Below are 16,770 nucleotides of genomic sequence, written 5' to 3' on the forward strand. Positions count from 1 at the left end.
TTGTCTCATTAAAAATGAAACGTTTCCTAAAATGTAAACATCTCTATCTCTACTTTTTCATCTGTCTTACTTTACTCTTTCTGCATTAACTCACAAAATAACACTACATGAAAACCAATGCTGATTCTCAAATATTGCATATTTAATGGGATGGAGGGAGTATAATAAAATTAATTTTTAAATTATATTTTTATATTTAGCTATTTTAATATAACATGTAAGCATTTATGTAGTTAATAATGTGCAATGGCAATATATATATGCGCAAAAATATTTTACATAATGATTAATTAAAACAAATAGATTATGAAATTTAGAATTAAATAACTAAAATAAATTAAAATATTTTATATTATATGAATACATTATACATATATTGATACTCCATAATAATCCATATAGAAAGGCCTAATAATGTTACCATATTTTGGTACATTTCTGTCACGCCCGCATTTTCTAAGGATAGAAAATACGGTGAATCGCAACAAGGAGAGGGTTAAAGAAGCGGGAAAGAAAGGGGAAAACGATGAAACTCGACCAAAGCTTAATATAATAGGAATGGCTCGAATATAATCAGAATATCATCTCACCAATAATCAAATCAATAGGAATAGTATCTCATCAATACATGAACTCAAAAGAAAGACAACAACTCAGCGGAAGCATTTCGAGAGTAGAATAATGCTATGTATGAAGACACAATTCTGAATATTTGATAGACATTCTTTACTTTTATGCTCAACACCCACTGCGCTCGTCACAGCTCAACCTGCACATAGGGAAAGCAAATGCAGGGCTGAGTACTTACTCGGTGAACATATGCCAAAATAATTTTATAAAACAGTTATGTCATGTCGCCATTAAGTGACCTCGGGGTTTTAGTTTGAAAAGGCCCGAGACACTAAAAATAGTTCACAACCACAAACTTTCAACTCATCCTCAAATCATTTTCCTCATCATTTCAAAAACACAACCATTTCTCCTTGAGTTATTTAAGAAACTGCCATATCTGTTCTTTAGAGTGCCGTATAAGGTGGCCACTTTCCACGAGCATGAAAATCGGCCAACCCATTTGATGACTCACAGTCCTCATCATATACACTGGTCCAAGTAGGGACGCACCCTTTCTAGGACCCGAATTCGATTTAACTCATAGTACGGACTCACTCCCCACCAAGCAATCATCAACATCATCATCTCAACAACCTCAATATCATCAACCTCAACATCAACAACCTCAACAACGTGTGAATGAGAGTATGGCCACAACTCGATCACCGGACCGGTCGACCCAAAAGACGGCTCACGATCCCCAATGGTGTACACTAGCTTGAGTAGGGACTCACTCCCTAGTCAAACCCGAATTCAATTTCAATAGGTCTAGTAGGGACCACTCCCTTGCTAAACAAACAGATAAACATTTCTCAAAACAAAAACATGGCATGACATACCCTTTGCAAACTCCATTTTTCTCATAAGACATACTCTTCTCAACTTTATTTTTCTCATAAAATGTATTTGAAACATAAATCATTTTACCGTCAAGGTCGAGCGTCATCTCACATCACATCAACAAGTCGAGCAATTCACAATATCAGTCAACAAATCAACACATATATCACATAACACCACTTTCACTTTAAGCACATAAATCACATCTCATGGAAATTAAAATTAATAATAATTGCAATCACAGGCATTTCGTCACATAAAATGATGCTCGAATCGATATGTTAAAACTAAAACTCTTAAAAGTATTTAGTTCGAAAGCCCACCTCTCGCATAAAATCTTATCATGTGTTCCATCGCATTCTCGAAACACGTGTATGAAGGCGGCCATTGATTTAATGTACTCCACTAGATTAACTGCAATCATTTCCTTTACTAAAAACAATAGGCCCATATCTATAAACTAATTCACAGAAACATTTAAATAAACAAGTCGCATAGTTTCTTCAACTTTTTCTCACCTCACGTGAAATCCAAAGATGGGATTTGAAGTTTCCAAATTCTTTTCCTTTCTTCTTTCTTCCAGCTCTCTCTTTCTTTCTCATCTCTGTCATGGCACCACTGCCTCGTTTCTCTCTGCACAGCCGCGTGCAGCGCTGCTGCTGTCCTCTACGTTGAGCGTTGCCGTCGCCATCTCCGCCCTATCTTTCCCTCATCTCCGCCACAGCGCCGCTGCTGTCAAAATGCTGTCGGCGTGGCCACTGCCGGGTCAGCCGCTGCTGCTCCAGATCGAGACAGCCGATGTCCACCGTGCAGCCATCGTCACGGAGCTGCCGCTCGCTGCCAGCTCCACTCCGACGTGTTGCTGTTCGCTATCCTGCCGCCGCTGCTGATATTTCCGAATCACCGCCACCGCTATTGGATCGTTGCCATCCCGCTGCAGCCGCTATTGGCTCTCTCTCTACGACTCTTCTACCTCAACTAATTAGTGTCGCTGCATCTCCGTGAATCACTTCGTTGAAGTGCAGTGGACCAGCCCCGTTGAAGTGTCGAGGCCGTTTTAATCGCCATGGTCGCTGCTGCCCGCACGGAGCCGTCGCCGCACTGATTTTGCCTTCCATCTCTCCCTCGATTCGTCTCTCCAACTCTCTCTCTCTTTCAATTTCTTTTCTCTCTCTGCACTCTCTGTCAAAATATGAAATCGGTTGAAAGCTTTTGAAACTGGTTGAATGATATGGGAGTTGTGGGCAAAAATATATATCTAGATGTACGATGAGCAGAAAATCTTGTTGATATTGGCTGAGATTTGCTCCTAGTTAAAAACTGATTTCTTCCTTATATATCTACCGGAAAAGGGAGTGGGCAATTTGGCTATGAAATTGATGGAAAAGATTGCTGACTTGGTCTCCTCCACAACTTGGGTTTCGAAAGAAAATAAGGGATTGGGCTCGCATGAAATACCATGCTGATTTGGGTTTCTCAAAAATTGGGCTCAAATGACAGAATAAAAAATAGTACTCCATTTTTTTGGGTTTGTCATGGTATAATTGTTTAAGCTCAAATTTGTACGCTCATTCTCTCGACAAAAGAAGCAAAGGCGAAAAAAAATTTCAGACTCACAAATGACGTCTTGAAAAAGTCGGGGTGTTTACAATTTCCAAACAAAGAGATGTCATATTAGTGAACTTAATTTAAGTGTTAATCTATTTCCACTTGTCAAATAAGTATTGGTTGGACATACCATGTCACAATGACACATTGGTATGCCTTGACTAGTGAATTTTTTCTCCTTTCCCCCAATCCTTTCTGTAAACAACGTAAAACAGACATATCCAGGGGGGGACAGGCGCCGGCCAAGCCCCCTCTGGAGCGGCAGCTTGGCCCATGGTAGTTCCGACCCTGCCAACAAGAGAGGAAAACTGCATTTACTGTGCCTTATTTGGTCATGTTTTTGAATGCGCTATGTCGACATGGCCTGCTGTCATAGACCGCGAAGAGGGCATTTTGGTCATTTTTTAGCTTGGCATCCGTGAGGTCAGCTTCCATCGGTGGAGCATGTGTCCTCTCTGTGATGAGTCTGAATGCAGAAGGATACACATCGATGAGGTATAAGAAAAATGCAAAATGATGATGTTAGATACAGAATCCACTGTATTTGATCATATTACTACAATCTTCAGAAGCAAGGGGAGAAAACTAGCCTTTTTCACAAATATAAAAGAAGAACCATCCTCCGAAGAGGCCTACGGTTGATCTCGATCATCTTCCTTAATCATAACCCTAGTTAGACCTATGTGCTTAGAGTTCTCATGCAGCAGAGTTCCAGCTGCTGCTCTCTTGAAAAGGCATTACCTCCAAACAACCAAATCTAATCAGTCTTAAACTTTGGGCATACATACACCAAGCTAATAAAAAACTGTACAATTACTAAAAATCCAAAGTACCTAACTCATACATGTGATCATAGATGAAATACAAGGTAGTATTTGATTATCTGACATTTTTACACTTAAATCCGTATGATTCTCAACACTGAATTCCATTCCCCTTTTGTATGTAAATGTTATGCCAAACATGTAGTAACAATTAATGTTGGATCCTATAGCGTGCTTCAAGTGCTCTGAAACTTTATGATGGACATATTGTTTAATTAGAATGATCTAAAACTGAAAAAAAAGTGTACAATGATATGGTTAGTTTACAACTTCTGAAAGCTAGAGTGAATGAACTTGTTGCGAATATCAATTCCATATTTCCATACCACCAACATTATGCAGAAAGAAAGAATCTATAATTACTTACTAAGAAATGATAGAAACGTGCAACGATTTAAACCACTCTTTATTTTTTTCTACTACACAACCTATATATAGCAACAAAATATATGCAAGCCCTCAATTATGACAAACAAAACTCTCAAAAAGTTCATCATCATTAACCCTCGGATCCACTTCAAATATGTATATCCAGCAAAATGATAACTCATTCCCCCAGCATCATACTATATTTTTCAAGTACAAAATGAAGAGCACAATCAACAACACGAATAGAAGCAACATCGTACCGCAACAGTTCTCAAACTCTAGAGAGGAAAACTGCATTTACTGTGGCTATATTTGGTGAAGCTTTTGGAATGGGCGTATGTCGTCATGGCTGCTATCATAGACCGCGAAGAGGGCATTATCATCATCATCCTTTGCTGTCATAGAAACGCTGGCGAAATGGGATAGAGAAGGTGACCCATTATCATCATCAGGCTTTGCTTCCTCAAGTCTCTTTGAAAGTGGAGGATTTCAAAGGCTCCAACTTCGTTCATTTTTTGTCTCTGGATAAATTCTGGAATTGTTGCACAAAGCATGCACGACATTGCCCATATCCTGTCCATTCAAAAGCGAAGAGGTCTCTCTGTCTTACCCTTCCCTATCAACATAGTTGGTGACACAATTCAACAACTCACGTTGATGAAATTCTCCATTAATGTTAAAAAGAAAGAAGGAGAGCTAAATAAATGGATTTTCAAAGGTGTTTGAGTGCTTTACAGAATTAAAGAACACTGAATTGGAGAATCTAAACAATTTGAAGGAGAAATCGGAAAAAGGAAATAAATATTTTGCTGATAAATTGTGCATTTAAAATAACTCTGAATTTCCTCTATTTAAGGTGGTGAAAGCCCACCATTTTAAGGGGGGGGGGGGAGTGTGCATTAATTAGATTTAGTTTTACAGATCATACTGATGTATGGCAGTTGGCATAATATTCTCAAACTCTAGAGAGGAAAACTGCATCTACTGTAGGGGTGAGCAAAATAACCGAAAACCGAATATTCGAACCAAACCGAAATTTTGAAATTCGGTTCGGTTTTTTCGGTTTTTCGGTTCGGTTCGATTTTAAAAATACAAAAATTTCGGTTTTTCGGTTCGGTTTGGGCGACAAAAAAAAACCGAAAAACCGAATTATATTTTAAATATATTAGTATTATATATTTTTATCCTATTAATTTAGTATATATCATATATATAACATATATTCTTCTAATATATTTTTATATAATAAATATTATATATATTTATATTCTATTAGTATATATAAAATAAAATAAATTAGATATATTAAAGTATACTATTTTTTTCGGTTTTTCGGTTTTGTTTTGAAATTTCGGTTTTTTCGGTTTAGTTCGGTTTTCGGTTTTTCGGGTTCGGTTCGGTTTGGGCGAAAAACCGAACCGAAACCCGAATGCACACCCCTAATCTACTGTGGCTATATTTGTACAAGTTGTTTAGAACATCTGAAAGCTGGAGTGAATGAACTTGTTGCAAATATCAATCCAAACCACCAACATTATACAGAAAGAAAGAATCTATAATTACTTATTAAGAAATGGTAGAAACATGCAACGATTTAAACACACTATCTTCATTTTTCTACTACACAACCTATATATAGCAACAAAATATATGCAAGCCCTCAATTATGACAAACAAAAATCTCAAAAATAAGGCTCGGATCCACTTCTAATATGCATATCTATCAAAATAGGTAACCCATTCCCCAACATCATATTTTCAACTTTCAATTACAAATATATATCCAGCAAAATGATGACAACACAAAAATAGAAGCAAGATCGTACCGCAACAGTCAAATCATCCCAATTTTCTCCCACGCCATCTGATTCTCTGTTACGGACTCAATTCCCACATCGGTTGTTCTAATAACTGGTGTGGGGTATATAGACTAGATGGGCTCTCTCCTAACAGACTAGTTTTTTTAGATGAGTTCTCCTGTTTAGTTTTGTTTGTCTGTATCACTCTCATCATACCAAATCACCATAAAAGGATTGCATGTGCATAAATGATCACAGGGTTCGTCCTAAGAGTCCTCGCAATACAAATTTAAGAAGGAAATTTTGCGTCTCGATTTTTTTTTCTCTTCTCAAATTGGCACGATTTATTAGCTAAACTATGTTTCCAAATATGCCAATTTAAACCCTATGCTTGTGAAAATTCTACGTTTCGTTCCATGAAATTTGAAGAATATCATTTTTAATCCCAAATACTTAACGTTTGTTCGACTACTTAATACACCCTCCGTCCCCAAAGAGTATGAACTATTTCCTTTTTCATCAGTCCCTAAAGAGTATGAACTTTCTACTTTTGAAAAATTCAAAAAACATACTACCCTTACACATCATTTTATTGACAACTTATACCATTATCATTAACACTTATACCATTATAATAATATGGACCCCAGTCTCCCACTAACATTATTTCCACTACCCTTTCTCCCTCTCTCTCTCTTACTTTTCCCCTTATTTATTAAAACCCGTACCAAACCCAAAGTTCATACTCTTTGGGGACAGAGGGAGTAATACACTATCTTCACATACATCTAGTCCATCAAAGTAAACCTTGGAGCATACCAGCCTAGTTCATTGACTATTTGTTGCAGCCTCTCTTCCTGCCCTTTGGAGTGCCCCAAGGCCGTGGTGAAGGGGTATATATACGTGATCTTGGTCGCCATAGCTCTATAAGAAATAACGTCTCCGTTAACCAAAAACTCCAAAAAATTCTCCATCCACCTAAGCTTGCATATATCTATCATTCCCACAATCCGCATTTTATCAAAAGATTACTTCACATCATCACATATAACAACCTAAGCATCTTAACTCATTTGGAGTTATGCACGACATTATCCATATCCTGTCTTTGATGGAGAAGGTGACCCATTATCATCATCAGGCTTTGCTTCCACAACAGTCTCTTTGAAAGTGGAGGATTTCAAAGGCTCCAACTTAGTTCATTTTTTGTCTCTGGATAAATTCTGGAATCGTTGCACGAAGCATGCACGACATTACCCATATCCTGTCCATTCAAAAGTGAAGAGGTCACTTTTTCTTTCTCCCATTCATTTAGTTGGTGACGGATCTCTGTCTTAGCCTTCCCTATCAGCAAAGTTGGTGACACAATTCAACAACTCACATTGATGAAATTCTCCACTAATGTTAGGGCCTGTTTTGTACGTGGGTTAGGTATGGATTGGGGCATTTAATCTATTCTAAACCTATGTTTTGTACTATGGATAATTTTTGGGAAAGCCCGACGGGCCTATCGAATTTTATCCAGGCCCGGCGTAAACAGTGCCAAATTCCACTATTACTCCTGGGAAAAAAGTCCACCAAAAATTGTTGGATTATTCACTGTTTTAATAGGTTTCCTCTTTACCTTTCAATTTTTTCCCCTCCAATCTCTCTCTCTGCCATCAGCGCCTTCAATTTCTTCCACTCCACTCTCTCTCTGCCATCAACAAACCATATTTGTTCTGTCTCTTGAGCACTCCTCTCCGTCAACATCTATTCCATGAACCTTGGACCTCTATTCCATGGCCGCCGTCGTTCGCCACCTAGCGATAGTGGCGGCGCCCGGAGTCGTTTGGTTTCAGACTCTATGCCCTCTGTATTATGCTGGAAAACATTGCAGGGGAGGGATTGGTGGAGTACTTGCCGTAAATCTAGATCCAAATTCATAATAATTTCTGCAATTTAGTCTTCTTGTAGTGGATTTCTGTATGTTTGGGGCATATTTGTTCTTCCGATTTTTGTATTTTGTTTTTTTTTTGTTTTATCAAATTATGGATGAATTTCTAGGTTTGGTGTCGATGTGGTATCGATTTCTATTTATTCAGATCATGAAACTCTCAATTTTGGAATTAGATTCTTGATTTTGGACTCAAACTCATCTTCAATACATAGATTTTCGATTATGGAAGTATTCGTCGATTTTTGAATTGTTGATGACATTCAAAATAATCAATATTTCTGGAAAATTATCCATGCTACAAAACAATACTAACATAAAAACCTAATCCAAGTTCTATCCTGCTTTAGGCCCGAAATTTTATCCCAGGTTCACTATCATGGTATATTCCAGTCCATGCTACAAAACGAGCCCTTAAAAAGAAAGGAGACCTAAATAAATGGATTTTCAAAGGGTTTGAGTGCTTTTCAGAATTAAAGAACTCTGAAATTGGAATGTAAACGCTTTGAAGGAGAAATCGGAAAAAGGAAATAAATATTTTGCTGATAAATTGTGCATTTAAAATAACTCTGAATTTCCTCTATTTAAGGTGGTGAAAACCCACCTTTTTATAGTGGGGAGAGGCTTGCTTCCACAACAGTCTCTTTGAAAGTGGAGGATTTCAAAGGCTCCAACTCCTTCATTTTTTGTCACTGGAATTGTTGCACGAAGCAGGCACGACATTGCCCATATCCTGTCCATTCGAAAGTGAAGAGGTCACTTTTGTCTTTTTCTCCCATTCATTTAGCTGGTGAAGGATCTCGGTCTTAGCCTTCCCTATCAGCATAGCACGCATGTTTCTCTGAGATAACTCCCTCGTATTTCTCCTTTTGGCTGGCCTCTCTTTGTTTAGCACAAGGGAAGCTGTATGCGAAGCTGAAGCTGTGTCCGCTCTTTCTGGCACACTTGAAGGACCATTTTCTCTCTCCATGTTAATAGGTGCATGGGATGAAGGAGCTTGAGAGGTTCTTGAATGTGATAGTTGTGCAGCAGCGTGCATATCTTGTTGTTGTTGATTTGGGAAAGGACGAGGGCGTGAACTGCAGCTCTGTACAGGTATAGATGTCGCCAAAAAGGGCTGATGACAGCCGTAGCAAAGAAGAGTCTGATTGAGAAATATGTTTGTGTACTCATACTGTACGTTGCACCTATTGCACAATGCCCAGAATGTGTCTGGTCGAAAGAAGCTAGCAATGGAGGTCATTTTCAGATATACCAGTCTTCTGCTCTGAAAACCTACAAATTAATATTATGTTTTATAGATGGAATAAGGAACAGGGTCTCAACAAAATTAGACGATATGCAAAATCTAAACGTTCATCGCAAGTAATGCAGCAATTAAAAGAACTTTGTGTTTAGAACATGGAATGCACAGTTTTGCACATGTATATTCTTCTGAAGGTTTATGAATGGAAGCTATTCAATCAGGAGAAAAAAAGACAATGAAAGGGGAAAATGGAAAAGAAGGCAACAAGAATGTTGAGGAAATAGCAAACATGAATTGGCAAAAATACTACTTGTTGATATGAATGTCACAAGATATACATGTTAATTTTCCATGTGCTAAAAGTATATAATGGAAAACAAAAGACCACACATATACATAACAAAATATGTAATGATAAGGACAAAGCAGAGATATATGACTATAGGAAAGTGACTACCAATAATTTTTAGTTATATCACAATTGGACAGAAGAATATCAGCATGAATGCATTTCTGAAACAACAATCCTGGAAAAATGCTAAAATTCGGACTTCAGAAGTCAGTCAAGTCTAGTTTTATGCATATAAAAGAAATTGATAGGACCCACTCATCAATAGATTGAATACTACGTACATAACTTGAACACGCACATGTTTGTGGGATAAATTGTCAAAGAAGTAAGCAGATGTATTCATAATTACTCAAATAATTCTCGTTGATTCTGTAGGAATTAGAATGGAATCAGAATTGTCAAATAATTATTGAAAAAGCATGGATATTAAAGAGAAACAAACAATGAATCCATGATCAACGCACACATAGTAAATGTATGTGTGTGTGTGTAATGTTACCTAAATATTCATCTACAGACATAGTAAGCGATTTCATTAAAAAGCTGTCAAAAACATATAAACGAATAACGTGCAGAAAAGGTGTTCTATGGATGACAAAATCCAGCGAGCACCATAGATCTAAAAAATAGAGTCGGCCTCCCATTTCATATTCGACACGTGGCCTCATCTTTGATATGCACTCTAAGTCAGGAAATAAAAGTGTAGCTGCAAATAAATGTTACTGAAACTTATTTAATGTATACGGACAAACAAGTATGTGCTTCATACACCAAACGACAAATAGAACGTAGAGAATAACGGTATTACCGAACTTATTTTAAATCTGTGCAAACCATCTTGGCGCGAAAGCCCCTTCTACAACTAGCACACAATAAAAAAGGAAAAACACCAGAAACTATTACCATCTTGTTTTAAACAATTCTAGTTACTATTTATCAATTCGATGCTATCATTGATCAGATACTTATCTTTTTGGCTAAACTGTATTTACGAATTTTACTCGACTCCAGAATTGACTATTCTTTACTTTGTACTCAATGAGAAATCATTCAAACAAGACTACAAAACACAATTCAATGCATACCATGATCTCATCCATGCTACAGATCTACAAAACCTCAGGCACATCTTCTAGAAAGAAGAACTACGGAACACAATTCAACAACTCACAACAAGCAGTAAGAGCACAAAAACTATTTCAATCTCTTCATACATTAGAATCTATTCCCCTCATTAGTCATTACCAAAACCAAAAAGAGGACCACGAGAAGCAAACTCTCCAGATAAACACACTTCAATATAAAGCATATTAGTAATTAATAAGAGGCAGAAAATACATAGAAATAATCACATAAACCTTCACACACACACAGAATTCAGAATTGGACATCACTACAATCAACTCACAAATCATCAGCCATAATTAAAACATCAAGCTCACCAACACATTGATTAAACAAAACCCCAATTTTCCAAAATCATCAGCAACATGCAATTTATCGTGAACTCAAAAAGCATGATCCTGTATATAGATTACAATCAAATTACCATCAATGCTGAAAAACACATAAACTATACACAACTTTACCTCCTTTCTACGGGAAGAAATTTTCCGATGAACCTTTTGATGAAATTCTCCACTGAAAAGGAACTAAATTTTTTTTTTGAAATAATATATATAAAGCTGAAAAGAAAGAAGGAGAGGTAAATAAATGGATTTTCAATGGTGTTTGAGTGCTCGGATCAACAGAGTATCGATTGAACAATGCAGAATTTCAGATTTAAAGAACACTGAAATGGGAGAATCTAACGCTTTGAAGGAGAAATCGGAAAAAGGAATATTTTGGTGATGAATCGTGCATTAATAATTACTCTGAATTTCCTCTATTTAAATTGGTAAAACCCCACCTTTTTTTGGGGGGAGAGTTTTTGAGGTGTTTAAGTTTAAACCCTAACCATGGTTAAAATTAAGCCTGGTTAAAATGTTAACTCAATTCCCTGTTTGTAATTTAAATTTCAATTTAATACTAGAAATTTTATGTTGTGAATGCTTGACTTTCTGAATTTCCGAACGATGCTCCTCGATGTTAAACTTAGTTCGATAAAGTTTGTCACGTACATTATTATTAATCCTCTTTAAAAAAAGAAGAGAAAAATATGTCGCTTGATATATTCAACATACACGTTCGGAAGCTCGTATGTAATTTTATATAAATCGACGCGATGCAGTGCATCCGTTTATTTCACTTGGTATAGCATCTACAATATATACTCTAGAAACATTGATAGAGATTATTCAAAAATAAGTGGTCAGTTGAATTAATTTCTATAATAGTGTACAAGTAAGCATATGACTACTAATGCCGTTAATGATTTCCACATCTGCAGAATCTGTGTGGCTAGAGAATGCAATAGCTTAAAGAAGCAGCATAACTAGCGTGTACAACACTGTAAATTACACGAGAACACTTGAACCAGAGATCTCGAATGCTACAGCTTCTGCAACTGGTAAATTTAGAAAATGTGCAATTGCATCAATTTGGTGAAAGTTCCTAGATTGTTAATTCGTTAATGAGATCCATATTAAGCATTACCTCTGGGCTCCTTTAGGTTTGTATTCGCGATATCTGATCATAAGCACAAAAACATAAACATGTATATCGGAAAAAGAAAATGCATAGTATTTTGATGACATATCTAGAATCTTGTCACCTTTGAAGCAAAATATGGATCTTCTCTTTCCTGCAAAGCTCTCAGACCAGAAAAAAAAAATCATGATTTGTAATTGTCACAATGGTTTCTTCGTTCTTGGAGATCCCTGTTAGCCACCAATACCTCTGGATAGTTCTCAACCAAATTCCCTTGCAATTTTCAGCTCATGATAGACCAAAACCACATACACTTTATGCCTATGTCTTAACCTAAACAGACTTTGTCATTCCTGAGAAGTTTGAGCAAAAGAGACCACAATTCACTTGTGTGCTTTTTAATACATTCAAGTACAAAGCACTGAGCTTCTGATAGATCTGGTAGCAGAGCCTTACTGATGTTCTCTCTTTTACATCATTAATACACCAGTATTTTTTTTTTAACTGATGCAACTGTTTTGCCACAAGTTCATATCAGTTTTAGCTATTAAATTAAAAGGAGCATTCATCGGGTAGACCAGTTATATCACCTCCACAATTCTTTCTTTCTCATAGCCCCAGTTAGCCCTGCGTGATTGAAGTTCTCGTGCAGAGCAGTTCCAGCAGCTGTTCTTACCACCGTATCTGTGCTTTTGCTCCTATCAACTAAATTGTATTTTATCGTTAAATTTTTTTTTGGAACCGGGGGATTAGCTCAACTTAACAAATACAGTAAGTTTGAGCTTTAGGTTCACACATCTGCATGAAAACTCTCCCTGTTTACACAAAATTCAATGATGCTTTAACTTTCCTGCACATTTGATCAATGAGGTTTTCTTCAAACAATACAAAAATTCCAGTTTATGATTACAAATCCATATTGCCTGTGAAAATGTCATCACTAGACATTTGGAACTATCTACACATACATCTAGTCCATCAAATCAAACCTTGGGGCGTACCAGCCTAATTCGTTGACGATCTGCTGCAGTCTCTCTTCCTGCCCTTTCGAGTCCCCCAAGGCTGTGGTGAAGGGGTATACGTACGTTACCTTGGTCGCCATAGCTCTATAAGAAACCACGTCTCCGTTCACCAGAAACTCCACAACGTCACGACCAAATCCTCCGTCCACCTCAGCCTGCAGATACATCCCTGCATTATTCCCACATTTTCATCAAAAGAAACTTCAATTCATTACATCTAACAATCTAAGCATCTTAACTCTAGTCGGAGTAAAAACCCTCAATCAACATCATTCCCCCTTGTTGAAATTTATGCACATACTAATACAACCAACACCGCAGAAACACGCAAAAATGCATACACAAGATCCTCAGACACTTGCATAGCATGGTTGTGCTAAAATTTTATCGATTAGTGAGTTACCAGTAGGTGTATCTTCGACAAGCTGGATCTTGGCATTCTTCTGAGTTTTTAGAATTGCATCTTGCAGTTGCTGATACCACACACCAGTTAGATCCCTAGTTCTGTTTAACCAACATCGGACGTATCAAAGAAAGCGTAGGGGCTGACCTGAATGGCAGCACTGCTCGAAGAGTAGCCCTCTATTTTCCATGGAAACGAAAAATTTGATGACTTGGGGTTACTGGATATACACCCTGGATTTATTGCAGGACAAGGTCTAATTTTTCTGCATCCAATCCAACACTCATTACATTACATGCCACATTTTTCTTCGAACCCTAGTATTATCACGAATTCAATTCACAAAATTCCACTAATTTGATACATGTATATATTTATTTAACATGAATTTGGGAAACCTAACTATACCATCATCATCAATTTTGCATCAAATTAGTAAAACAATTTTTGCCAAGATGTTCAATTAACACTCTGAACTGCTAAAAACACACTAAAAGGGGAAAACACGTAATACAAAATTAGAATTGAAGATTTAGACAGACAGAGAGCAAAGGTATACCCGTTTTCCAATCCAGTAGGAAGATTCTGTGCCTGTGAAAAAGGAGTGGTTGTTGAAGAAGATTTAGGATTGAAAGGGGTAAATGGGATTGCATGAGATGGGAGCGGAGCAACAAGGGCCACAGCAATTGCAACGGAGATTAGGTTAGTAGACCAACTAATTGGGGGTTTAGTGGTAGAATATTTATCGATATTGTTGATGCAATCGACGCTAAATTTAGAGGAAAATTTAGGGGTGGGTTTTGAAATGGGAAACGCAGGGGAAATGTGATGGAGAAGGTGACCCATTATCATCATCTCTCACTCACTCCCCAGAAAATGATTAAACAAAGGGAGCATGAAATCTGGTTGTTTTTTCGGTTAATTTCAACCGTTTCTACGAGTGGGAGTGGGAGTCGTTATGGTTTAAACAAGAGTCGCAAGTCATATAATAGCGTTTACCAAACAAGAGGTGAAATGAGTAGTATAATCCTTACTATGTATTCTCGAATACGATTATATTGACCCTAAAAACTTCCTTTACAAGATAAGAAAAAAAAATGTTGTGTTTAGGGTTGTGTTTAGCACAAATCATGCATTCGACAATAATTGATCAAAACTTGTATAGGGTTGTGTTTAGCACAAATCACATCGTGTCCGATAAATTGATGTCATTTTAATCAATATACCCATAAAGTGATGTAATTTATCCAAAACAGTTGCATCATTTTGTTGTCACGTCGTATTGGTTTGTCAGTATTAATTTTGATTATTTTCGATTTTGACTGATACTCCCTTTAGTAGTATCAGAGCAGGATCCAGAGGATCCTGTCTCTCCTACCCTTGTTTGAATTCTTTTTCTTTATTTTGTCAAAATGACAGAATCAAACGATTCTAATGTCAACAATATACCTCTGATTGTTTTACCTATTTTCTCTCAGCTGCCTCCCATTTCTGTCAAACTGGGAGATGGAAATTTTCTTATGTGCAGCAGCAAGTTGATGTAGCTGTCTACAGATATGGGCTTGAAGGTTTTCTTACTGGAGAACCCAACCCACCATCACAGATGATACCAGATCCAACTAGGAGTGCATGATGCTGAATCCAACATTTGTAGCTTGGCAAAGGCAGGATAGGAGAGTTGCAGGGTGGTTACTCTCCTCACTTTCAGAATCCGCTCTAACTCTGGTGGTGGGACTTAGATCTGCAAGAGACATTTGGAGAGCTTTGGAAACAAATTTTGCTAGTAGATCCACAGCAAAGATCATGCAATACAGGCAACAGCTGCAAAGTCTCAAGAAGGATGCTCTTATTATGAGTGAGTACTTGAGTAAAATGAGAACGTGTTTTGATTTACTTGGTTCAGTTAGATGCAGGGTTCCAGATGGAGAACAAACCCTGTATATCTTGGGTGGCTTGGGTCAGGACTATGATCCAGCCATTTGTGCAGTAACATCCAGATCTGAACCTTGGACTATTGGAGATCTGAGCTCATATCTTCTTACTTTTGAGTCCAGAATGGAGACAACAAGAGCTCATTCTTCTAATGTAGAAGCCTCACAGCCTGCTCTAAATCTGGTTCAACACACTTCTCAGAAAAGAGATTCCAATTCTTATGGAAATAAGTTTGATTCTGGAGGTGGAAGAGGAAGCTCCAGAAATCAGAGAGGAGGGAGAGGTGGAAGAGGCTTTGGAAGAGGAAACAAGATCATATGTCAGCTTTGTGATAAGCATGGGCATTCAGCAGCAAAATGCTGGCACAGATTTGAACAAAAATTTTCTCCACCACAAGTGCAGTTCAAAGGGAATGCTCCTACACAACAGCAATCTCATTTCAGCCCTACAGCACATCTTGTTCAATCAGGCCCAAGATCACCTACTGGACCTTTTTCAATGGGAAGTCAGTCAGAGTACAATTATGACTCTAATGCATCCACAAGCTGGTATCCTGACTCTTGAGCAACTCACCATGTCTCCAATGATTTGAGTAATCTCAATATCAGTTCAGAATACAGTGGAGGTAAGAACTTGGTACTTGGGAATGGAGCTTCTGTCTCTATTGCTAATGTGGGAGAATCTGTTTTTAAATCACATTCCTCTAGTGCTTCTAGGAAACTTTATCTCAAAGATCTTTTACATGTTCCCAATATCACCAAGAATCTGCTAAGTGTCTCACAATTTGCCAAAGATAATTCTGTATTTTTTGAGTTTCACCCAACTTTCTGTCTTGTTAAGGATCTGTGCACCAAGGAGGTCGTGCTCAAAGGAACTCTTGATGAGGGCCTGTATCATTTTCTAGTAGATCATTCCCCAATCAAGAGAAGCCACAGCTCCAATGCCTTTCAAGCAGTCCCAGCAGTCCATTCTGTCAGCCTTCAAGATTCAGCTTCTAGCAGTAGTTCAGTTTCAAATTCTGATCTAGATATTGCCTTGTGGCATAGTAGACTAGGTCCTACTCTAGATGTTGTTAAGCTTGCTTTGAATAGTTGTAATATTCCTTTCACTTCAATGAAAAATCTTTCTCTTTGTCATCCTTGTTGCATATCCAAATCCCACAAATTACCTTATTCTCAGTCAGTTTCAGCTCAGAGTTCCCCACTTGAATTGATCCATAGTGACCTATGGGGCCCTTC

At 37.5% G+C, this 16,770-nt stretch overlaps 1 protein-coding gene and 2 long non-coding RNA genes across 3 annotated transcripts; all 3 read right to left on the bottom strand.

Moving 5' to 3' along the window:
- Nucleotides 1–570: 570 nt before the first annotated feature.
- LOC125203523 (uncharacterized) lies at nt 571–3,013 on the bottom strand. Its single transcript, XR_007173389.2, has 2 exons — nt 1,776–3,013; nt 571–769 (listed from the first exon to the last, which is right to left on the bottom strand). It is a non-coding gene; the product is annotated as an uncharacterized LOC125203523 (long non-coding RNA).
- A 5,320-nt stretch (nt 3,014–8,333) lies between these two features.
- Nucleotides 8,334–11,450, bottom strand: LOC125203510 (uncharacterized). The gene is made up of 2 exons (XR_016135378.1): nt 11,176–11,450; nt 8,334–9,263 (listed from the first exon to the last, which is right to left on the bottom strand). It is a non-coding gene; the product is annotated as an uncharacterized LOC125203510 (long non-coding RNA).
- Nucleotides 11,451–13,009: 1,559 nt separating this feature from the next.
- On the bottom strand, nt 13,010–14,530 carry LOC125214355 (thylakoid lumenal 17.9 kDa protein, chloroplast). Its single transcript, XM_048115356.2, has 4 exons — nt 14,160–14,530; nt 13,748–13,865; nt 13,601–13,670; nt 13,010–13,366 (listed from the first exon to the last, which is right to left on the bottom strand). Exons 1-4 carry the CDS (start codon nt 14,453–14,455, stop codon nt 13,146–13,148), a joined length of 705 nt encoding a protein of 234 aa, XP_047971313.2. The 5' UTR covers nt 14,456–14,530; the 3' UTR covers nt 13,010–13,145.
- Between the last annotated feature and the right edge of the window lie 2,240 nt (nt 14,531–16,770).

The sequence above is a fragment of the Salvia hispanica genome, chromosome 2 (assembly GCF_029641045.1).
Source record: "Salvia hispanica isolate PSC_SH4W2 chromosome 2, Shi_PSC_v1, whole genome shotgun sequence".
In the NCBI taxonomy this organism is placed as follows: Eukaryota; Viridiplantae; Streptophyta; class Magnoliopsida; order Lamiales; family Lamiaceae; genus Salvia; species Salvia hispanica.

Excerpts from the sequence above, each read along its gene's own strand:
- LOC125214355 (XM_048115356.2), bottom strand. The coding sequence starts at position 14,455 with ATGATGATAATGGGTCACCTTCTCCATCACATTTCCCCTGCGTTTCCC. Across the intron at positions 13,671-13,747 it reads CGAGCAGTGCTGCCATTCAG|CAACTGCAAGATGCAATTCT; the intron begins GTCAGCCCCTAC and ends GTGTGGTATCAG. Across the intron at positions 13,367-13,600 it reads TGTCGAAGATACACCTACTG|GGATGTATCTGCAGGCTGAG; the intron begins GTAACTCACTAA and ends GGAATAATGCAG.